The sequence below is a fragment of the Notamacropus eugenii genome, chromosome 4 (assembly GCF_028372415.1).
Source record: "Notamacropus eugenii isolate mMacEug1 chromosome 4, mMacEug1.pri_v2, whole genome shotgun sequence".
In the NCBI taxonomy this organism is placed as follows: domain Eukaryota; kingdom Metazoa; phylum Chordata; class Mammalia; order Diprotodontia; family Macropodidae; genus Notamacropus; species Notamacropus eugenii.
Window position 1 is genome coordinate 305234551 of NC_092875.1, and position 25727 is coordinate 305260277.

General features: G+C 35.8%; 1 protein-coding gene across 2 annotated transcripts in view; it reads right to left on the minus strand.

The window, feature by feature from the left end:
- Window positions 1-651: 651 nt before the first annotated feature.
- IMPA1 (inositol monophosphatase 1) overlaps window positions 652-25727 on the minus strand; it is a 49303-nt gene continuing 24227 nt past the window's right edge. For both annotated transcript variants that reach the window (XM_072604973.1, XM_072604972.1), the window contains 6 exons: window positions 24913-25017; window positions 17587-17632; window positions 14381-14489; window positions 12119-12227; window positions 3340-3491; window positions 652-2202 (listed from right to left, as the gene is read on the minus strand). In XM_072604973.1, coding sequence (XP_072461074.1) covers window positions 2087-2202; window positions 3340-3491; window positions 12119-12227; window positions 14381-14489; window positions 17587-17632; window positions 24913-25017 — 637 coding nt within the window. In that variant the 3' untranslated portion in view covers window positions 652-2086. The remainder of the gene's footprint in view (window positions 2203-3339; window positions 3492-12118; window positions 12228-14380; window positions 14490-17586; window positions 17633-24912; window positions 25018-25727) is intronic.

Consider the following 25727-nt stretch of genomic DNA (forward strand, 5'->3'; position numbering starts at 1 on the left):
AAGAGAGTAGGCTGGACTATATTTGCTTCTAAAAAGTTCTTTCTGGATGCAAAAACCAATCTTCAAATACAAGTATTTTCCTGTGTGGTTGCAGATCATGAAAAATCACAAAATCTGATTTCATTATGAGTATTGTAGATTTATATACAAATATACATAAATATCATTGTTAAATATCTGTGATAAGTCTTATTCATTACTCTGATTTTCCTAAAGTTCCAATGACCAAACAGTGACTTAAAAAGTTGTTATTCCAAAGAATATATGTCACTATTTGATGGCTGAATTGTTTAGTCTTTTTAACTTTTAATTCAAAGGAGAAGGTATTTCATTAGCATAAAAATATTTAATTGAAAGAAAATGGCAGGCTAGTGGATGGTGAACAGAACATATGTATGCTAATAGCTTAATGAAGGAAACAGGACTACAAAAAAGAGAAGTATTATAGGATAAAGATTGTAGTTTCAATTTCATTAACTGCAAGCTTCAAAATATTTACATTATTCATTAAAAAAGGCCCATAAAATCTGAATATACCTTTTAATAATGTTCTTTAGGACAGGGACTGTTTGGCTTTTCTCTTTGTGTTCCAGCAATCTAACAATGCCTTGTAGAAAGTAGATGCTTAATAAATGTCATTGAACTGTTGAATTTAAATACCAATATTTTTTATTTATTCCACATTTATAATATTTATAACTAAAACAAACTGAATTTTTTAAAAAACCAAATCCATCTTGGAATAATACAATACATGATGCTTTAAGTACTTATACCAGTCAACTGGTACAAGTACAACAATTATAATACTTACATTTTAGTATCACCTACCCAACATATAAGACAACTGAATATAACTTCCCACCCTGAACACTTTAAACATTTTTAACTTCACCAGATATGAAACATACTAGCCTAACACAAAGTTCCTATGTACCATTCACACTTCAGATTATAGCCTTGAATAAATTAATCCTTTTAAAATATCTATTAGTCAGTGCAATTTTCCTTTTAATCGGTGGGGAAAAAGAAGCCAAAGACTGAGGAGGAAAGTTGAAGCTACAGATTCTGCTGGAAGTGGAACAGAAGAACTACTTTTAGAGGATACCAGAGAGGTCAAATATGAGTCTACTCTATTTGCAATGCAATGTTTACAAAAATAACAAATATGACTAGAATCAGTCAAAATGTCAAACTGAATAAAAGACTCTTTGGAAGATCAAAATGGCTTCAAATATTTGATCCAAAGGGTTTTTTCTAATTTTTCCATTGCTTATTTTGGCATCCTTTAAACATAGCCTTGTCCTGGCAACCTACCAGTGGGACAGATAACAAAGAGTGTAAAATAAATCCTCCTATGACTGGCACAATTATCAAATAGTCACAAAAACTGTATTAATTTGAAAAATCCCTAAATGGAATATGGTTATATGGAATGATAAATATCTAGTCACTGAGTAAATTTCCCTTAATAATAATTAAACTTTGGTGCCAAAAAAAGTCAACTCAACTCAAGCCTTTCAGCAATTATTCTCACTCTTGAATTGTTGCCTTCAAAGTAAGATTTAAGATCCATGTTGCATATTATAATCCAAGGGAAAAGTTAGTTTTTCAATCTTACAATTCAATAAAACATGGCTTTTGCCACCCTAAGACTTTCATCCTACAGAAGTTTATTTTTAACTTAAGGGCATATAAGTATATAAATATCACATTAATAAGATAATCTGAAGACCGCATATCCAGAAGCTCCTCCACAGTTTCCTCTTGACTATTTCAATTGATAGGAAAGCGAATTTTTTTTATGACCCATATTTTTTTTGGAGTTCTTCCTCCTCCCCTCTACGTATTCCTTCCTCCCAATAAAACCATTTAAAAGAATGCTTTTCTGTACTTTGCTAAGTAAGCAAATTCTAATTTTTATAATCTTGATATCAAGGACAGTTTAAAATCAACCTTACACTTTTGAAAGAGGCACTACACATCTAAGTTCAACTTGCAGCTGGACTGGAGTGATTTGCAATCCCCAGCATGTGGCATGGGGAAAAGCAGTTTGCAATTAAATCATCTACTCAAACCATCTCAATCATTCTTCATCATCTCGCTGAAGAGGTATTAGTTGGATTTCTTTGGCAATTCTTTCTGCCAAAGGTCTGCTGCTTGCAGCAATTATTCTTCGTGACATCAAGTCAAAAGGTCCCCCTAAAATCAAAATCAAGCATGTTAATGAATCACATGCAGTACAGGAAGACTCAAAATAAAATCAGGATACATACAGTGCAATTAATTAGAGTGTTTCATGACCTCCTAAAGTCTTAAAAAGTATATCCTCCTATACTCTCATGGTGCTTAAGTGTTAGCATTAGATAAATGGGATTCCAAGGCCGGTTTACTTTACCTGATACAAACAAACCCTGTAAACATCCCATATCAACGTCTGGAAAACTGATTTACACAACCGTCTCATCTTCTAGATGTCCAGGAAATCATATATGACAGTCAAACTTCCACATCTCTCTACCTCCAACCCTTTCATTCTCTTGCTGACTCTTTTCCCTGAAATCTTAGCTACCTTTGACCTATATCACTACTTTTTTAATTCACAATTTATTACCTCAAAACAGTTATTTGACTTCAATTGTTCTAGTTCTTTTTTATGCAAAGCAAATCTTAAATTAGAAAGGAAAGAGAAGTGGGGAGGTAGGTGAAAGAATTCAGTTTGCCAGATTCAGATAAAACATAATTCTTCACAGCAACTACTCACATGGGAGATAACAACTCTCTATGACTCCAAAGGAATTGACCAAAAATCTCAGGGCTACTGATACTCATTCACAGAAGCACAGACATAAATCAGTGAATCAATTCAGAGCTATCACTAGCCTCCCACATACTTTTTGTTATATTGGTTTTGTGAAAAATTTTAGATGTCCCCAAGGTAAAAGCTCAGACAATCAGTCAACAAGCATTTATTAAGCACTTACTATGTGTGAAGCACAGTATAAAGTACTTAGGACACAAAAAAAGAAGGAAAAATAGTCCCCACCCTCAAGGAGTTCACATTCTAATGAGAGAAAACAAGCAAAAGATTAGGGTCATAAGGATATTTACAAGTAAAATGGACATAACCTCAAGGAAAGAAACTAACATGAGAAGCAGAAAGTGGGAATGGACCTGGAAAGGCCTCTAACAGAAAGTGGGATTTGGACTGAGTCATAAAAGAAACCAGCATAAAACAAAACAAAACAAAAAAATAGTGAAGCATTTAAAAAGATTAAGTGAATTAGGGAAGGAGGCTCAGAAAACAAGCTAAAGGTTCTCGGACACTATATAACTTACCTGTTATATCCAAAAGCACTCCGCCAGCTTCAGTAACGATAACACCAGCTCCTGCCATATCCCAGCAGTGAATGCCCATTTCATAATATGCATCTGCTCCTCCACTTGCAACAAGGCACATATTTATTGCTGCTGTACCAACACCCCTTATCCTAAAATACAATATTTTAAATAAAATTTACAAAGAAAAAAATCCTTTAAGACTGTTCTTGCTGTCCTCAATTCACTTTATGGAGTGCCACCTGAAATATCTGTTGTCCATCCATCCTTGGAATAATTAAGGTTAATATATCAAGAAAGATTAATAATGTATCATTTTCTGATCCCATGTATATATTCTACAAAAATAATGAAACAAGTGTTGACCCTAACTAAATTATTTAATATGGTTTAACATTAACTAATGAGAATATTTTGAGAGTATTACTAATATTTATATTAACCAGTGAGAACATATTGCTTTAGGAAGAAATAAAATTTTTTTTTAATCCCACTAATAGGAATATAACAAAATTGTGAGTTGCCACATACTTGTAGATCTGTCAAACATGAAATTAGCTCATTTTACTGATACATGAGAAACATCAGCAAACATATAATATATAAGCATATAATAAAATATAAATATGATCTTGGATTATAAGAAATGTCAGTACTTTAGACACCAACAATCTTTGATTTATAATTAGAAAAAAAAAGTCATAAACTTTAAAAAGCAACACAGTATCACAGGATCAGTCATCCTTGACTGAATTGTAGCATACTCTAAAAACAAAGGAATCAAAGATAAAATAGCAAAGAGAGTAACAAAATATGGCTTTGTTTCATTTTGGAAAAATCTTAGAAATAAGGATAGCTCATGGTTGGAGCGATTTAGGATGGGAGGAGGGCAAATGTCATCACCATTTTGAAAAAAAAGGGGGGAGCAGGGGAAGTAAGTGGAATCTGCAAACTATATGCTTGCCTTGAACTCTTGGCAGAACTCTTGGCAAAACTCTATAAATTTATTAAAAGTATCAAATACCCAAATGTCTATGCACAAATACCCAAAACTTAGGAAAAAATAAGAGGAACTAGAGATCTTAAAACAAGAAGGCAAATTTTACTTCATATGTTAATGGTATAAAATGCATGGATGAACTTTGATACTAGACTGGATTATGATTCTAGCAGTTCCCAAACTTTTGTCTCATGACCCCTTTATATTCCTAAAAATTACTAAAGACCCAAAGAGCTTTTGTTAATATGAGGTATATTTATAGATATTTACCATGCTAGAAATTAAAATTGATAAATTTTAAAATACTTATTAATTTGCTTATAAATAACAAATCCAATTTACATGTTAACATAAAAACATTTTTATTAACTATATATTTTTTTAAACTAGTGAGAAGACTGGGCAAATAAGTTCGAGAACTTCTGATCTAAAATCTCACCGTGCAGACTGACAGTATTTTTAATACTCAACACCTTTTCAACTCTGTAGCCTCTCCCTTCTGACTGAAGGGCAAGAGGATGAAGCAATAAACTCCTCCCAAAGTTTTCCTTTATAGAGGATTCAGAACTCTCCAGGTAACTCTCCATTTTCCATCATTGGCTTTACTTGGTTAAAATTCCATGGAACCTGACACTGGCAGCCTCTGGTTTTTTCTCTCTCTCTCTCTTCAGCTTTCTTTTGTTTTCCCTCATTAGACAGTGCTCCTTGGGGGAAGAGACTGTCTGTCTTTTTCTTACATGTATCCCCAGCATTTAGCACAGTGCCTGGCACATAATAGGTGCTTAATAAACGTTTATTAAATAGAATTACTGCCTTAGTCAAAAGAAACAGAATAGGCAAAAAGAAGGGAAAGTATAGTATAATAAGAGGGTATACAGATGCTTGGCAATTCAGGACTTAAAGGGATGAAATATGACAAAGAGTATTTGGTTGAAGGTCAGTTGAGGAAAAAACAGAATTGATTTTATTTTCCACCAAAAGAGAGAAATGGAAGAGGACTCTGGGAAACAAAGCATAAGCTTAAGCACAGAGAGTGATGGGCCCCTTCAATTAATAAGACATCTCTCTTAAAAAAGCAGAGCAGCTAATAAAGTCTTCACTTACTTTAATGATAATTTCATCATTCAAAAGACTGAAGAATTAACAAAGGAAAGTTCTATTCTGAATATGATGCTCACTAACAGAGAGGAGCTTGTTGCTAAGGTGGAAATGAAGGGAACCCTAGGGGGAAGTGACCTTTCCCCTCCTAGAATCTGTGATATAGAGAGAAAATCAGGGTAGAGTCTAAAATATACCTTTGATTGGAAAAGAAGATTTCAAAGGATTCAGAAGAAAGGTAGGTAGAACCCAATAGACTAAAATTCTAAAGGGGAAATCATCTCAGGAGGGATGAAAGATGCTGAAGAAAAGAACTTTGAAGATTTAAAGGGAAGCAATGAGGAAGAAAAATAGGATTTATCTGAAGACGCTAATGTGGATTTAAAAGTAGATGGATGGTTAGACTCAAAGTTGTTGATAGTTCGATGTCAACCTGTTAGGAATCTCTAATAGGGTATCTGTGCTTAGTTTTAACAAGCTTAGCATTTAGCAAGTTTAGCATTGTTTAACATTTTATTAATGACTTAAATAAAGGCATAGATAGCATAACCACAAAATCTACCAATGACAGAAGGAGATAGATAATATGCCAGACAGTGAGGGTCTGAATCTAAAAAAATCCTGATAGGCTACAGGATTGGCCTGACTTTAATGAGATAAAGTTCAATAGGAAAAAATATTGTCTTATTCTTGGAAACAAAAAAGTAAACCCCTAAGTATAAGATAGAAAAAGCATGATTAGAATTCAGTTCTGAAAAAGATCTGGGGATTTATTGGATTGAAGGCTCATCAGGAAATCAGTCATGTGAAAAGGTAGCCCCCCAAAAAAAAAAAAAAACTCACCAAAAAACCATTAAGAGAACAATTCCTGGGACCAGGAAGGTGATAATACAACCATATTGAGCCCTCATGAGACCTCATTTAGAATACTCTTTATATTTCTGGGTACTAATTAAAGAAAAACAATCCAGAGATAATCCAGCAGGAGGCAACATGAAAGTCGAAGGGCTTTGAGTCCATGTCATAGAAGGATCAGATTAAACAACTAGGGATGTTCAGTATGGAGAAGAGAATACATAAGGAAGGAACAGCAGCTCTAATTCAGTATCTAAGGGATTGTTATATGGAAGGATTAGACTCATTCTAGTTGGCCCCAAAGAACAGAATCAGAAGCAAAAGGTAAAGTTGCAAAGGGAGTAAATTTAGGTTTGATAGCGGGGGAGTTTTCCTCAGATGAGAATGGTTCAGGAAGTAGGATGGATTGCCTCAAGAAGTGGAGAGCTCCCTCAGTTTTGAGAACAGATATCTTGTCAAGTATGGTATAGTAGCTATTGTTTTTGGTTATATTGCTACTAGAGGGCTACTGAAGCCCCTTCCAAATTCTCAAATGCTGTGTATCTGTGGGATGGTTAGTGACCATCTAGAAAAGGTCACTAACATCAACAACAGGTCACACCAGAATGACCTCATTTAGATTTCTGACAGGGTTACTAGACTATTAGATGAGGAAAACATGAAATGTAATTTTACCCAGATTTTAGCCAAGCATTTGACCATCTCTTAAGCTATCTTTCTGAATAAGAATAAGACACAGAGGCTGGACAACAGTACAATTAGGCCTATTTGGAACTGATTGAACAGCCAAGTGAAAAGAGTAGTTATTACTGACTCGTATGAGGAGGTCTCCAGTAGAGTGCCTTAGAGATCTGTGGTTGGTTCTATGCTTTTTAACATTTTAAACAATGACTCAAAAGTGCAGCTCTTTGAATGAATTTTGGATTCAGTCAAATTTGAATTTAGTCAAAACGCCGCACTTGAGGACCCAGAGGGCCACATATGGCCTTAAGGCTGCAGGTTCCCCGCCTCTGGATTAGAACACTGGGTCAAATCTAAGAAGATAATTTAAATAGCGATAATTTTTTTAAGTCTTACAGTTAAATTTAAAAAAAAATAAGCAATAATAGGGGAGCTGTGGTTAGGTAGCCATAAAAATGAACAAGATTTGAAGTTTTAATAGGCTGCAAACTCAAAACAAGTCAATAGTCTGATAAAGCAACTCTAAAAAGTATGCTCTAAATCAGCATTGTGAGAGACCATGTGCCCAGAAAGAGGGATATGATAAGACAGTCCTCCTGTGTTCTGTCATCAGAGGACATACGAAGTACTATTCCATTTCTGAGTGCCATATCTTACAAAGCTAGCTAGCTAGTAATAATCTGCATTTGGATAGTGCTTACTATTTGCCGGGAACTATACTAAATGCTTTACAAATATTACCTCATTTAATCCTCATCACAGCCCTAGGAGGTAGGTATTACTATTATTCTGAGGAAACTGAAGCAAACAGAGGTTAAGTGACTTGCCTGATGTCACACAGCTAGTGAGTGTCTAAGGTTGGATTTGAAGCAAAATCTTCCTTACTCCAGGCCTAGCACTCCAGCCACTGTGACACCTAGCTGCCTAGAATACTGATAAATTGGGGAGTGTTCAAAGAACAGTGACCAAGATGGTGAAGGGTCTCAAGGTCATGTCAGATAAAGATCACTTGAAGGTCAGAATATGTTCAGATTAGAGATGAAGACAGGATAGTTATCTTCAAGTGTTTGAAAGATCTGTTCAATGAAAAGAGATTGGACTTGTTCTGCTTTGCTCCAAATGATAGAACTAGTAGTAATGAGTAGAAGTTGCAGAAGCAGATTTAGGCTTGCTATAAGGAAAAATTGCTTAACAACTAAAACTATTTAATGGGCTGCCAGGAAATAACATAAGTAAAATGCTTCACAAATCTTAAAGCGTAAAATAAATGACAAGTCTTTATCTTCACTGGAAGTCTTCAGTAAAAACTTGGATGACCACTTGTCAGGTATGCTGGAGAGAGGATAATTTTTTTTCAAATGTGGGTTGAACTTGATGATCTCATAGTCACCTTTCTTTCAATTGCTGAGATTCTCTGATTCCAAACACATTCCAAACACTGCTGTGCCAAAGGATTCAATGGAGTTGAAAATGCCACCTTGCTTTATTATGTGGGGAACTGATAAAGTTTTAAAACAAATCCAAGCACTAAAACGGAACAACTGTCCTATCTTCCGAGAATTCAAACTTACGTGTAAAAAGTTAAGAGTAAGAATATTTTGCTTGGGGGTGGAGCCAAGATGGGAGAGTAGAAGGATGAACTTGCTCTTAGCTCTACTCCCAAAGTTCATAAAATACCTGTAAAAAATGACTCTAAACAAATTCCAGAGCAGCAGAAGCCACAAAACGACAGAGTGAAAGAGATTTCCAGCCCAAGACAGCCTGGAAGGCCAACAAGAAAGGACTATCGCACCGAGCTCAGAGTGGAGCACAGCCCAGCCTTGGCCATGCAGTGTGGCATGACATGCACAGGACTGAAGCAGGCCTCAGGGGGCAGAATCCCCAGCAGCAGCTGCAGTTCCTAGATTCCTCAACCCACAGACACCAAAGATAGCTTTCAAGGTCAGTGAGAAAGCTTCTTCACCTGGGTGAGAAAGTAACAGGGCGCTCCCCTAGCTCTGGCCCCAGGCAGCAGCACCAGCAGCAGCTGCTGCCTTTTTTGGAGCCCTCAGCCTAAAGACCCTGAGGGAATTGAGCTGCTGATCTGGATCTCAGCCCTGAGAGCTAGTCCTGGGGTGAGGAGGAGCACTGGCTGGTGGAGCTGGAGGCAGTTGTGGAGAGGGAATTCTACTCGCAGATCCTGGGCAGAAAAGCTTGTTGTTGCTCCCAGACTAGAGCGTAGGCCAGGAGAGGAGTCCTCTCTCTTGAATGTGCCATCTTGGAAGAACTGAGAACTTACAGGTCCTTAGAGTATACCCTCCACTTGACAAAGGACTCAAAAATCAAGTAACTGGCTGGGAAAATGTCCAAAAAAGGAGAAAAAAATAAGTCTATAGAAGGTTACTTTCTTGGTGAACAGTTATTTTCTTCCATCCTTTCGGATGAGGAAGAACAATGCATACCATCAGAGGAAGACATAAAAGTCAAAGTTTCTGCATCCAAAACCTCCAAAAAAAAAAAAATCAATGGTCTCAAGCCATGGAAGAGCTCAGAAAGGATTTTGAAAATCAGGTTAGAGAGGTGGAGGAATAATTGAGAAGAGAAATGACAGCAATGCAAGAAAATCACAAAAAGCAAGTCAACAAACTGCTAAAGGAGATCCCAAAAATGCTGAAGAAAATAGACTAACCTTTAAAAATAGACTAACCCAAATGGCAAGAGGTCAAAAAAGCTAATGAGGAGAAGAATGCTTTAAAAAGCAGAATTATCCAAATGGAAAAGGAGGTTCAAAAGCTCACTGAAGAAAATAGTTCTTTCAAAATTAGAATGGAGCAGATGGAAGTTAATGACTTTATGAGAAACCAAGAAATTACAAAACAAAACCAAAAGAATGAAAAAATTGAAGACAATGTGAAATACCTCATTGGAAAAACAACTGACCTGGAAAATAGATCCAGGAGAGACAATTTAAAAATTATGGGACTACTTAAAGCCATGATGAAGAAAAGAGCCTAGACATCATCTTTCATGAAATTATCAAGGAAAACTGCCCTCATATTCTAGAAGCAGAGGGTAAAATAAAGAATCCACTGATCACCTCCTGAAAGAGATTCGAAAAGAAAAACTCCCAGGAATATTGTAGCCAGATTCTAGAGTTCCCAAGTCAAGGAGAAAATACCGTAAGCAGTCAAAAGAAACAATTCAAGTATTGTGGAAATACAATCAGGATAACACAAGATCTAGTAGCTTCTACATTAAGGGATCAAAGGGGTTAGAATATGATATTCCAGAACTCAAAGGAACTAGGATTAAAACCAAGAATTACCTACCCAGAAAAACTGAGTATAATACTTCAGGGGGAAAACATGGTCATTCAATGAAATAGAAGACTTTCAAGCATTTTTGATGAAAAAACCAGAGCTAAATAGAAAATCTGACTTTAAAATACAAGAATCAAGAGAAGCATGAAAAGGTACACAGGAAAGAGAAATCATAAGGGACTTACTAAAGTTGAACTGTTTACATTCCTACACAGAAAGATAATATTTGTAACTCTTGAGATTTTTCTCAGTATTTGGGTAGTTGGAGGAATTATATACATACAGACAGAGGGCACAGGGTAAGTTGAATAGGAAGGGATGATATCTAAAAAAATAAAATTAAGGGACGAGAGAAGAATATATTGGGAGGAGAAAGGGAGAAATGAAATGGGGCAAATTATCTCTCATAAAAGAGGCAAGAAAAAGCTTTTTCAATGGAGTGAAAAAGGGGGAAGGTGAGAGGGAAAAAGTGAAGCTTATTCTCATCACATTTGGCTTAAGGAGGGAATAACATGCACACTCAATTAGATATGAAAATCTATCTTACACTACAGGAAAGTAGGGGAGAAGGGGATAAGTGGCGTGGAGGGGGGATGATAGAAGGGAGGGCAAATGGGAGGAGGGAGTAACTAGAAATAAACATTTTTGGGGAGGGACATGATCAAAAGAGAGAATAGAATAAATGGGGGACCGGATAGGATGGAGAGAAATAGAGTTAGTCTTTCACAACATGACTATTATGGATGTCTTTTGCATAACTACACATGTATAGCCTATATTCAATTGCTTGCCTTCACAGTGGGGATGTGTGGGGAGGGAGGAAGGGAGAGAAGTTGGAACTCAAAGTTTTAGGAACAAATGTTGAGAATCATTTTTGCATGCACCTGGGAAATAAGAAATACAGGTAATGGCGTATAGAAATCAATCTTGCCCTACAAGAAAAGAGAGAAAATAGGGATAAGGTAAGGGAGGGGTAGATTGGGGGAAGGGGTAATCAGAATGTACGATGTCTTGGGGTGGGGGGAGGGGAGAGATGGGGAGAAAATTTGGAACTTTAAATCTTGTGGAAATGAATGTTGACAACAATAAATTTAAAAAAGAAAAAAAGAATATTGTGCTCTTTTATAATACTTTGCAAGTCAGAGTAAAGTGGCTACAGAAGCCATTACTTTGAATTTTCCAATTCCTAAAAGAAGATGTTTGGTATAATAATACACAATTACATAATCCTTTATATTTTACAAAAATTCCTTCCTCACAAGAATTATCTCCAAATGAATATGTAATCAAGTAGTCTAATCTTTGTAAAGAAAAACAACTACTTGCATAATAGTTGTGAAAAGACACAAGTTTCTATATTTAAAACAAACATGCAGATTGAATTTAGCCCTGGATTAGATGATCACAAAACTTCCAATCTAAAATTTGGTAAGAATGCAAACAATCAATACTCAAATAAACCTGTAATTATTCAGTAATTTTATTTTTACATCAACTCTAAAGAAATTGTCAGGAGCCATAATGGATGCAAAAGTTGGTTTTCCAAAAGGCACTTATTATATTAAATTTGAGGAGCCCTGAATCCTAAATAAAATCAAAATGTACTTAAAACAATATTTTTTAAAGCTTTTACCTTTAAAATATTCAAGGAAAAATTCTGCAACTGTTCAAATATTAGTTTTAAGCTTTTTCTCTACATGAACATTCCAAGATGACCAAATCATAATTAAACCACATTTTAACCTTCACTGTGTTGAGACCTACAGTTTCTGAAAAAAAAAATCATTTTTTATTCTAAAATATCAGAATTCTCTGAAGCTTTCAATAGAAGATGAGAATACCTTACCCATGAATAGGAATACAAAGAAGTCTCTCCATGTTTGAAAGAATAATTTTTACAATCTCAGGTTCTCGGCTAGATCCCAATTCTGTCACCAAAATTGATTTAGTAATATCTAAAAGGAAGAAAAATAGACTAACATTAGAAACCTGAAATTTCATAATCTCAAACTTGGGACAAAATATAATTATCCATTTGCAATTCAGATTAAATTGTGACCTAAGTCTTTTTATACTTTTTTCCATCAAATATGTCTGCATTTCAACCTACAAACTTCTTTATGTTTTTAATAGAAGACTAATGAACATTTTATAGGCCATTCATCACCTTATGGAATATCATGAGCTACAAAGGCTAGAATGATGACTTATTTTACAGGTAAGATTAGATTTCCATTCAATATTTCTAGGTTTATATATTTATATAACACAATACCAATGTATCTAACTAGAGTGTTTTAAGTAACAAGAATTTGGAAATTAATTCTACGGAAAGGAGTATACTTTCCTAAAGTTACTGAAGTTAGCTAAATAAAAGGTCATCCAAGTTCATGCTTATTCAAGTAACAATCAGAATACCCATCCATCCCACAGACAGGAATCAAGGATCTAGGATTTTCTTATCAACCATATAACAATCGCAAGCACCCCAAATTCTTTGGTTTGCCTCATGACCCCAGTTATTTATGTAGTTGGCATAGGCAGCAGCTTTCTGTTCTTGGGATAATGCAGTGAAATCAATACAAAATCATGGATACTTGAGTGTTTGCTCATCAGGTACTAGTTATCCTAGTGCTTGGAAACTGTGCATATTAAAGCTTAAAAGATTTTTGGAACATTGTGTGTGTGCGTGTACGTGTGTGTGTGTGTGTGTGTGTGTGTGTGTAAGACAAGGGAGTGTGTGTGTGTGTGTGTGTGTGTGTGTGTGTGTGTGTGTGTGTGTGTGTGTGTAAGACAAGGGAGAAACATTAATGATAAACCTCCAAAAATTGAAATTCACTCATAATTTCTCCTAATCCCTTCTTTCCATATGATTTCACTGTATATCTGGTAGCACTGACTGTGAATAACCTTGGTAGGAGTCCATATTTAACAATACACAAGTGATGGTTCCTACAATTCTCAAAAGGAGTCCAGCATTCTAACCCCTCCCCAAAAGGCACAGGATACAACCCATCTGTTTATGTACATAGATCCTCAGGTGGGAAATAAGCAAGTACTCTGAACCAGAACATACTGAACACTTTGATGCTTTAAAGTGCTATTTGTATATAGATTTGTATATAGACTTCCCATATAGACTAAAGTACTATAAAGTATATAGACTTTCCATAAAACAGCAGTATGAGACTTTAAAAAAATTAAATTAGTATCATAGATTTAAAGCTGTTAGGAACCTTTGGGATCCATCTAATCCAACATCATCATTTTATAGATGAGAAAACTGAAGCCCAGAGAAATAAAGTAGTTTGTCCAAGGTCACACAAGAAGTAAACTACAGAGCTAGGATTTGGACTTCAAATCCAGTGTTTTTCCACTGCACTGCTGTTGAGCTGCACAGGCTAAGGTAATTCCAAGTCATATTTGTTTTCTCTCTTTCCATGATTGGTTTTAAAAGCTGAGCCATAGCTAGAAACAGGAAAAGGAAAAAAACACCAAAACACTGGAAGGAAACGAATCCTTTTGCCCACATTCACACAATTCACCACTTATGAATGGAATGAACCTCCCTATGTCTTTGCCAGCCTTTGGCTAGAATCCTTTTCATCCATTTTATCCAGGTACCATCATATCTGTTTCATTTTTATCTTTATACCCCCCAGCACTAAGCCTAGTGGTTGGCACATAAAAGATACCTAATAAATGTGTGTCAATTGAGCCTTCCCTTTTTTCACTAACTGAAAATAATCTCTCCCTTTTTAGATTTTCTTAAGAGTACTCTGTCTAGACGTTTGTTTTGCCTTTATTACATTTTACTCTGTATTATATTTACTTAATTTTATATGCGTGTATATGTATTATATATGTATATACATATTTGTATTATCTTTTCCCCGCTTTAGACTCTAGAAGCTTATTGTGGGCAGGGACCATGTCACTTTCATTTCTTTTATTCCTAGCTTCTAGTAAAACCTTGTACACAGTTACACTAATGTTTACTGGGCTGCATCATTTGGAGAACTCAAAATATTATCATAAAAGTAATTCAAAGACTTCTGAACTGATCATCTACTTTTCTCTACCACCAAAAATTACTTAATAAACTTACCTTCTTGTCCTGATACCTGAAGTCTTTGATCATTGCAAAAAGCCCCTTTTCCTTTCCTGCCAGTATACATTTTATCTTCTATACAACTGTATACAACTCCAAATTCCATCTACAGAAGAGAAACAATTACAAAAGTATAACACTGAACTCAGTGTATATTATTCTTGAAGGAAATCTTCAGTAGCAAGAGAATATATTTACATATAAGTGTTTTGGTGATCTGTCCAGCAATTTCACTGATACAGAAAACTCCCACAGATTTTTTTACTTCTTTCTTACTTTTTTGTCTGTGTTTTCTTTTGCAACATGGCAAGTATAATCAATATCAAACTGCTTGGTTTCTCAAAAAGGGGGAGAGAAAGGAGGGATAAAGAAAATTTGGAGCTCAAAATTTTTAAAAAATGAATGTTAAAAAAATTTTACATGTTAATTGGGAAATACTTAAAATAAATAAATATGCATACATACGTGTGTGTGTGTGTGTGTGTGTGTGTGTGTGAAAGAAATAAGAAAACTCCTTCTACTAATTCAGAACAAAAGGTACTACCTGCAGCACTAATATGTTATATGACTTGCCCAGGGTCACATAGGCAGAATGTCAAAGGAAGGACTTTAACTCTGGCTTTTCTTTCTCCAACCACAGCAATTCATCCACTACCCCATGCTGCCATATGTTTACTTAAATAAAAGAATTTGGCTAAATGATTTAACAGCTGGACATTTAAAATGTCAATTTCTAGACAAGTCTGAGTTTGAAAAGATCTTGAGGTCATTTAGTCCCAGATATGAAAATAAAATTTAAACCCTCCAGTCTATTCTGAAATTCCTTTCCACCTTTCTAGAAAAGTACCCTCTCCTGGATCCTACCTCCTTCCCCCACTTTCTGTCCTTTGGCTTCCTATAAATTGAGAAGTTTAGGAGGGAATGTCTTCTCTTACCCATTATTCCAAACTGGAAATTAGAGCCCCAAATACATTACTTCTGGATAATCATTTAAAATCAATTTAATAACCTCAATAAAGGCCAGCACCTGAATTAATTAACCAGAAGAGGAGTCTGAACCTAACAGTTTCTTGGTTCTCTGAGTAAACTCAGAGAATACCTTTTCCCATGTCAACAAAGCCAGATGGAGCTGACTTAAGTCCATTTTTTCCTCTGTTTAAGGATGTGACCCTTAACCCAAGACACTATCTTGAATAATGGGATTTTCCCTTTATCTTAATATTTTGTGGACATATACTATGTTTATGACATGTTAATGGTAAAGAAAACGCTGATATTCTGGGATCATAATTTCAATTGATATTTTGTCAACTCTCTTATTTTACCGTATTCAATTAAGAAAATTCCTTTCTCACGGTATAGTTACACAGATATAGAAATCATAAATCTGAGGGACACAGACATCCTGTCCTAAAACAGATTTAAGCCCGGTCATTCCTGTATCAATCAGTCAGAACTTAAGTTTTGGCTCCTTATACAAGTTCTCTACTTTAGAACAGCTTAAAGGGAATAAACTATATGGATTAACATATCGCCTAGCTTGTTTGTCTCCTTTAACCAAATTTTCAGGCTGACATTCTATAAGTCAAGCTCCCTGATTTAAACTAGTTATAGAAATTTCCTGAAGCTTCCTTCAGGCTTCCTACTTAAGCCAATCGTTAATATCCAAGAGTTGGCCAGCTCTAAAGGCCTTATTAGTATTAATCAGTCAGCATATATTCAATGAGAGCCTACTATTTGTATGTAATCTCCCTCATTAGAATGGAAGCTCCTTGAGAGCAAGAACTTTCTTTGCATCCCCCACAGAGATTAGAAAAGCTCTTAGTACATAGCAGGAGCTTAATAAATGCTCATTGACTGATGTAAGTACTACATATGCTAGGTTATGAAGACAATAAAAAGGAATTTAGGAATCTAAGGGACTAAAGTAAATTAAAGGGGACCCAAGAGGAATAATCCATAATAATCTATGCATGGATTGATAATGGATCACCTCTCTGATGCTACTTACTACTAGCAGAACGCTCTTTCTAAAATATTAAATTGCTCACGTCACCTCCTTGTTCAGAAATTTCTAACAGTTGCCCATCTCCAGAATATAAACCCCAAACTCCTTAACTTGGCATTCAAGATCCTTTCTAATATGGCCCCAAGTTAAAAGAGGCAGATACACTGTATCTGTGGTAGATACACTGTAAAACACAATAAAACTCGAGTCAAAGGACCAAGGTTCAAATTTCAGTTCTGCCAAGAAGTAAACCACTTAACACTTCGAAAGCTTACTTCTTTATCTATAAAATGAGTGCTTGGACTAGATGACCTCTAAGATCCTTCTAACTCTCAGTCTATTCTCCCTACCTTCTTTTCCTTTTCTCTCATTAATTTGTCCTCTATACAAACACTCCATTCCAGCCAAACTGTTCTAGTGGTCCCCATCTTGTGAACATACCTTTTATTTTCCACCTTTGTGCCCTTATTCCTAATCTCTTTTCTGTTCCCCAAATACTCTCCCCACTTCTGCCTATTCAAATCCTATACAGTTCAAATAGCATCTCCTCAATGACTTCCTCAATTACCTAGTTTAGTCTAGACTACTTCTCCTGAATTCTGGTATCTACTATCTTCCTTTCCTATTTTATTGCATAGTGCTTTGTATTTGAACATATGTATTATCTCCTCACTCAATGTAAATTCCTGGTAAGTAGAGGACAGGTGTTATATTTCTTTTGCATGCCCATTATACTTTGTAGGTAAAAGGTGCACAATGAATATCTACAGAATAATCTGGCGACAAAGGCCTAACATAAAAGTTAATTCCAATGTTTCATAATACTCCCTTGTCAAGAAATCCTTTATATCCATTCAAAATCTATCAAATCATGTCTGAAGCCAATCCTTCTTTATCTTTGTTTAAAATGATCTCTTTTACAAAATTAAATAAACAGGTTTAGACCAAGCAAAGAGTATATACATTTTTCCTCAGAGCTTCTTAAAATATTTGAAGGCTGATTCTAATTTTCTGTGCTGTAAAGATATGTAATAATAATTAACAATTATTGTCATTCATAATACTGTGTGTACCATTATATTGTTCATAGAGATACATGAGCCCAAATTTAATTGCAGAAATCTTTTCCCAAGAAAATAATAATACATAATTCAAGACAGATTTCAATGTCTAGAAATTTTAAATGCCTACATACCTTTTTTCCCACCACAAAGCCAATGGAAACAGCTACAAATGGAAATCTTTAAAAAATAAAAGCAAGAAAGATAACAAATGTTCCAAATAAATAAGATTTTTTTGGTCAGACCTTTTTGCAAGACTATGCACAACTCTATGTTGACAGCTTCAAATAATTCAGACAAAAGACAAAATATTATGTGCTTTTTTCTACTGAAAAAAAATCACAGTATGATACAATGTCTATTAATAACCTTTTAGCTGTATTCTAAAATGACTTAATAAAATTTGTAATCATACTTCTTCCACTTATAGCCTTGATCTACTCTGATTTTATTGCAAATTAAAAGCTAATTTCTTCTTATCTGCTCCTCAAGACTACTAAATTTTAAAAAAGCTAATTCTTTCCAAGTGTCTCCAAGATGATGTATATTAAGTATAAACAGGGAGGCAAAAAATGAAATATACATTTTTAGGCATATCTAATGTGCAAATTTCTTTTACCTGGCTAATCTACCACAAAAAAGAACTTTTAAATTTTGAGGAGAAAAAAGGGAGCAATGAGGGATTTCAAAAAAAGAAAAAGAAAAAAAATCAAGAAAATATATTTCAAATTTACAAAAGAGAATAAAAGAAATTTCAGAAGGAGATAAAGACAAGCAGGGCAGTTTTGGAACTACATTTTGAATTTGTTAATGGTTGAACACAAAGGAGATTCACAATTTCATATATAATCCTCCTTTTCTGTTTCCTTATATATGAAAGTGATCAAGACTGTTAAGTTCATAACAACAAAAAAATAATTTTTTAAAAAGAATGACCTATGGAACATATTGCCCATCAGATTTACGGATAGGAGAATTTATAAATAAATAGAGAGCACTATGAAATGTAAAATCGCTAATTTTGATTAAATCAAATTAAAAAGGGTTTGTACAAATAAAACCAATGTAGCTAGAATGAGAAGGAAAGCAGAAAATTGGGGGGAAATTTTTACAGACAGTTTCTCAGGCAAAGGTCTCATATCTCAAATATATAAAGAATTTTGCCAAATTTATAAGAATATTAGTCACTGTCATTCCCCAACTGATAAAAAGCCATGAACATAAGCAATTTTTGGAAGAAGAAATCAAAGCTATACAGTCATTATTGCTTAAAGAAATACAAATTAAAACAACTTGGAGTTATTATCCTTTGCTGGATCCTCAAATTGGTTAAAATGATAGAAGGGAGAAATGACAAATGTTGGGTTTATACGTGCACACACACACACACACACACACACACACACACACATCTATGTCAAATGATGGCCTTCTCTAGTGTAGAATAAGAAAGGAAGGAAGGAGGGAAGAAAGGAGACAGTTTGGAACTTAAAAATGTAACAAAATTTTTTTTTAATTTTTTAAAGTGACTGAAACAATCACTAAAAGAAAATCACTCTCAGCTGAAAATTTTGTCTCATTTTACAGAAAAAAATTAAGGCCATTCACCATGAACTTCTGTCACTATCTCTTCCTTCATCCTTGTCTCACACAATGAAGTGGCCTTACTCCTTACCAAACCTTACCCTTCTACCTGTTCAAATGATCTCATTCTATCTCATCTTCTCCAAAAGATTGTCCTTTCTTTCATATCCACTCTTTCCTTTATTTTCAATCTCTCCCTCTCTTACTGGCTAATTTTCTACTGCCTACAAACATCCGATGACTCCTCTATCCTGAAAAAAATTCTCACTTGATCCTTCTATTCATTTTAACTATCATCCTATATCTCTTCTGCACTTTGTAGCTAAACTCCTCTACTTTCCTCTCACTCTCTTCTTAACCCCTTACAATCTGACTTCCAGTCTTATCATTCCACTTAAACTGGTCTCTCCGAAGTTACTTAGTTCCCAGATCTAACGGCCATTTCTCAATCCTCATTCTCTCTTTGACATCTCTATAGTCTGACTCTATTGATGGCTCTCTATTCCTGGATACTCTCTTCTCTATAGGTTTTTAGGACACCACTCTTTTCTGGTTTTTCCACTCCCTATCAGACTGCTCTTTCACAGTTTCCTCTGCTGGATCCTCATCCAGATCATGCCCTCTAACTGTAGGTGTCCCACAGTGTTCTGTCCTGGGCCCTCTTCTGTTCTCCCACTACACTGCTTCATTTGGTGATTTCATCAGGTCCCATGGATTTAATTACCATCTTCATGAAGATGATTCTCCAGTCTGCCTTTCCTGCCTCAATCTGTCTGCTGACCTCCAATCTTACAATAACTGCTTTTCAGACATCTCTCTCAACTGGATGTCCAATAAATATCTTAAACTTGTATGTCCAAAATGGAACTCATTAGTTTGAAATCTAAACCTTCCCCCCTCATTAATCCACTCTCCCTCAGACTCACAACCTAGGAGTCATCCATGATTCCTCATTATCTCTCACCCCTCTTTATCCAAGTTGTTGCTTAGGCCTATCAATTTTACTTTTGCAATATTTCTCAAATATGTCCCTTCTCTCTTCACATACTATCACCACTCTAGTACAGGCCCTCATCACCTCACACATGGATTACTGTAATAGACTGCTAGTAATTCTACCTGCCTCAAGTCTCTCCCCACTTCAATTTATCCTCCGTTCAGACACTAAAGTGAATTTCCTAAAGTGCAACCCACCACCCCCTCAACACCTGTTGCCTCCAGGACCAAATACAAAATGTTCTGTTTGGCAATCTAACTCCCTCCTACTTTTCCAATCATTTTACACCTTCTTTCTCAATAAGTACTATTCAATCCTGTGATCCTGACCTCCTGGGTATTCCACAAAGACAAGGGTGGGGAACATGCAGCCTCGAGGCCACATGTAGTTCTTAATAAAAGGATTTGTTCTGTAAAAGTATGACTCAGTCAAAAGGTAACACCCAAGAATCTAGAAGGCCACAAGTGGTCTCAAGGGTGCAGGTCCTCCCCCAATCCTCCCCACCTACTCCCGCACAAAGACTTTCTATCTCTTGACTCCAAGTATTTCCTCTGGCTGCCCTCCCACCCCCATGCCCGAAATGCTCTCCCTCCTTCCCTCCAATTACTGATACCCCTTCCTTCCTTACCCAGCTAAAATTCCACCTTCTACCTCTCAATTCCAGTGCCTTCCCTCTTTTAACTATTTGTCACATATATAGCTTGCGTTGTATATATTTGTATCCTTCTTGTCTCTCCCATTAGATTGTAAGCTTCTTGAAGGCAAGAATTATCTTTTGCCTCTTTTTGTATCCAGTGCTTAGTAGAGTGCCTGACATTTAGTAAGTGATTAATAAATGTTTATTAAGTGATTAACTGAAAAAAACAATAATGGTTTAGAACAAGTAATGAAAAATATCTCCCTCCTCACAGCAGAGAGACAGAGAATTACCAGGGAGAATATTATATACAGAGTCAGGTAGGACTTCTATCAAGCCTCAACACTGCATCCAGAAGCCTCACTACAGTCCTGGAATCCACACATTAGAAAAACCTCCACCCCAGTGCTTTTACCTCTAACTGGGAGTATTTTTGTCTCCTTGCCCCTCCTCTCCTCCTTACAAATTCCTTTTATGCTTATTGTCCCAGTAGAATGTGAGCTCCTGGAGGGCAGGGCCTATATTTCTTTCTATAAGTATCTGCATCCTCATCACTTAGCACCATGCTTGTCACATGATAAAGGCTTAATAAATGCTGGCTGATTGACTACTGCCTACTGATATTTTTACTTAACTGCTTTCTTTTGTTATGAGAATTCAGGCTGTAGATGGAGGAAGAGGGAATTCTCCCAAAATGAAAGAAATGAATGGATAAACTTAACAATAAAATATATTTCAAAAAATAATAATAAATGATCCTTTGCTTCTATAATCAAATTGCTTTCTATTCTTATAGAATCATAATTTTAATACTATTAGCATATATTTTTAGTATTAGGACAGTTTTCAATTCAGTGAGTGATAACACTGATATCATTAAGGCAACAACAGATTAAAAGCTTTTCTTAGTGAAAGGAGGTATGGTATGGAAGTTTGCCCTTTATAAAGGCAAGAAGCAGAAGCTGGCCCATGAAGCCTCAGGTTGCATCTGATAAGGTTGTATCCTTATCAGAGACATGGGTATATGGGATACAAGGTAGACATGAAGTCTGTTCCTCTTCTCTCTGTATAGTGTTTCACTTGGTGAGCTCATCAACACTAATGGACTCAATTACCGTCTCTGTGCAGATGATTCTCAGATCTCTATGTCCAACCCTAACCTTTCTACTGACCTCCAGGTTCACATCTCCAGCTGCCTATAAGACATCTTGAACTCTACAAGTCCAAAACTGAACTAATCTTTCCCTCTAAATCCTCCCCTCTTCCCAACTTTCCTATTACTGTCAAGGGTACCATCATCCACCCAGTCACCCAAGCTGACAACCTAGGTGTCATCCTCAACTCCTCTCTCTCTCTCACCCTATATTCCGTCAGTTGCCAAATCTTGTCTTGACAAGTCCTAAAGGCTTGTAACATCTTTGGTATGTACTCCCTTCTCTCTTCTGACACCGCCATCACCTAGATATGGGCCCTCATCACCTCACATTTGAACTATTTGCAATAGCCTGCTAATTGGTCTCCTGACCTCAAGTCTCTCCCCAAACCAATTTCTCTTTCACTCAGCTGTCAAACTGATGGTCCCAAAGTACATTCAATAAATAAAAAGTACTAATCAATAAATTCCTAGGATCAAATATAAAATCCTGTTTCATTTTTAAAGGCACATGGTCCTCTTCAAGAATAAAGGACAAACAGCAGCAACAGTAAAGACCTTTAGAATATGGCACCCAAATTTCTAGTCTTCTTACACCTTACTTCCTTCCACCCATGCTCTGTAATCCAGTGACACCAGTCTCCAATTCTTGATTCTGGAAATTTTCACTGGCTGTCTCCCATACCTAGAATGCTTTCCCACTTCATCTCTGCCTCTTGGCTTCCCTGGGTTCCTTCAGGACTCAACTAAAGTTCTACCTTCTGCAAGAAGCCTTTTCCAGTCCTCTTTAATCTTAATGTCTTCTCCCAATTTATTCTGTACTTATCATTTGTATGTAAATGTTTGCATGTTTTTTCCCTCATTAGTCTATGAGCTCCTTGAAAAGCAGAACTATTTTTTGCCTTTGTATCCTCAGTTCTTAGTTAGCACAGTGCCTGGAGCATAGTAGAAGCTAACAAATGCTTGCTGACTTGACTTCAACAAGTTGACAAATACATTGCCACTACAACTGAATTTCTTTTCAGAATCACTTTAAACTATTAGGAGGGTAAAATGACTAGTTCCTTTTATAATTTTACATCTCAAAACAACATTCTAGCAAAGCCTCAATACTACCACTCTATAGCAAGTATTTAACATAACTCAGATTTAGGATTAACACTGAACTTTACAGAACAAACTGCTGCTAGCTTTGCTGAACCAAAATGTCACTTCTGAGGGGAACTGTAACAAAAATTAGAACTGTCTATTTAGCATTCCATAGTCATTTCTTTGAGAGGCAGTGGAGTCAGGAAGAGCTGGATTCAAATCCTATTTCTGACACAGATGGATGTAACCAAGGGCAAGTCATTAACCTCTCAGTACCTCCAGGAAATTCTCTAAAACTAAATTTCAGACAAATTGTTCATTTGTATCACTGGAGAGTTACCGTACCAGAAAGCCCTGCACTGATGAAATCAGAGGGCCAGGCCAAAAAAAAAAAGTCTTAACTATAGAAGCACAACAATACTAACATGTAGATATCAACTGCTATCTCAGAAGAGAGACACAGGAAAACATTCAAGAGCACTAATTAAAAGCTAGAATTGGATTAAACATGAAAAGTCCTGAGTTCATGCCTGAAAGGAGTTCAACAAAGAAAGGAGGAGCATACTGGCAAAGGTGCACTGGTAAATCTTTAACAACTAGCCCTCGTGGGGGCAGAGGGAAAGTGCAAGGCACACTTTTAAGTTTAATCTGAATACTGACATTTTCTCCATTGTTTTCTTAAGTCTATTAATGAAACTTAAGCCTAGATCTGTATCATTTGCCAATTTCTGAGGTGTAAATGCAATTGATTCTCAAGAATCAAGAGAAGCTGGCTCCAGCACATGCCTGGCCATTAGAAACGGGTCTAGGAAATACATTCTCCTTTGAGGCTGTTTATTGTTCATATATTAGGGCCAGAAGGAACAACAGAAGTCTCCTTGTCTAAGGCTTACTTTTTATAGATGTGGAAACTGAGACCCAGGGAGATGAAGTGACTTGACAAAGGTCACATACACAGGCAGTAAGTGAAAGGGCCAGGACTTGAACTGAGGCTCTTCAAATCCATACACATCCTAAACCTAAGATGGGTTTATATTTTAAAGTTTTATATAGACTCAAGACAACCACTGTATGCCAAGTATCCACATATATATGTAGAGATAGAGATGAAAGACAGTAACACAGATCACAGATCTACAACTGCAACAGACCTTATGGATCTCAAAAGGCCATCAAGCCCAACTTCTCATTTTACAGATGAAGAAACTAAGGCCCATGGAAGCTAAATTACTTGCCCAAATCATAAAGGTAATAATTGTCAGAGGAAAGATTTAACCCAGGTCTCTTGATTCCTGAGTCAATGTTCTTTCCAGTACAAGTTGCTTGACTCTCCCCACCAATAAAAAAAAAAAATCTACTCACTTAAGGAAAATAAGCTTGATTCTCATTAGTAATAATTATCTAATATTTAGTAATATTTCCCTGAAATCCCTTCCTCTATTCTTCCTTCTGAACTCTATTATTCTTTCCAAATTCTGTGTATTCTGACTACCCTCTTTCTCATATGCATTTGAATCCCCTAATCTCTAAGCAGATAGTGAAACTTTGGGAGGCCATGTTGTTCCATATTTAAATTTTCATTTGGTTCTAGGAAGGAATCTGGGACACCCAGGAGACAATGTGCTGACAAATACAACAGTTTTACAACCCTAATAACTACATTCCTGATTGAGAATTCACTGAGAAAAATCAAATAGCATTTATCAAAAAAAACAATGTTAAACACTGTTTTGTAAAAGTTGGCTATTTTTTTGAAGAATCTTAAATGGATCAATGATTTTTCTAAATGGTGAAATATTAAAAATTTTACAAATCTAAAACAAAAACTCCAACAGCATACAACACAAAAAAAATTTTAATAACAATGACAAATAAATAGCTGATATTATGTAGAATCTATGCTTACAAAGTCATTTATACCCATTAATTTATTTGATTCTCACAAAACATAGCAAAATATTTCCATTTTATTGATAGTAGTATTACTGAGTGATACATACCTATGAACGAAGTTCGTAGTTCCATCAATAGGATCAATTATCCATGTGGGATTATCAGTCAAGACACTGTATTCCCCAGCAGCCACTGATTCCTCACCAATGAAACTAAAGAATAAGAATATCAGGTCAAAGGATATTAACAGGCAGTTTTCAGAGGAAGAAATTAAAACTATCTATAGTCAAGTGAAAAAATGCTCTAAATCACTGTTGGTTAGAGAAATGCAAATCAAAACAACTCTTAGGTACCACATCATACCTATCAGACTGGCTAACATTACAAAACATGAAAATTATGAATGCTAGAGAAGATGTGGGAAAATTGAACACTGATGCACTGTTGATGGAGTTGTGAACTGATCCAACTATTTTGGAGAACAATTTGGAACTACACCCAAAGAGTTATAAAATGTGCATGGGGGAAAAAGAACCCACATGTACAAAGATATTTATATCAGCTCTTTGTGTGGTGGCAAAGAATTAGAAATTGAGGGGATGCCCATCAACTGGGGAATGGCTGAACAACTTGTGGTATATGAATGTAATGGAATACCATTGTTCTATAAGAAATGATGAGCAGGTGGACTTCAGAAAAACCTGGAAAGATGTATATGAACTGATGCTGAGTGAGGCAAGCAGAACCAGGAGAACACTGTACACAGTTACAGCCACTTTGTGCAATGACTAACTTTGATAGACTTGGCACTTCTCAGCAATGCAAGGTTCTAAGACAACTCCAAAAGGCTCATGATGGAAAATGTTATCCATATCCAGAGAAAGAATTATGAAGTCTGAATGCAGAGTGAAGCAGACTATTT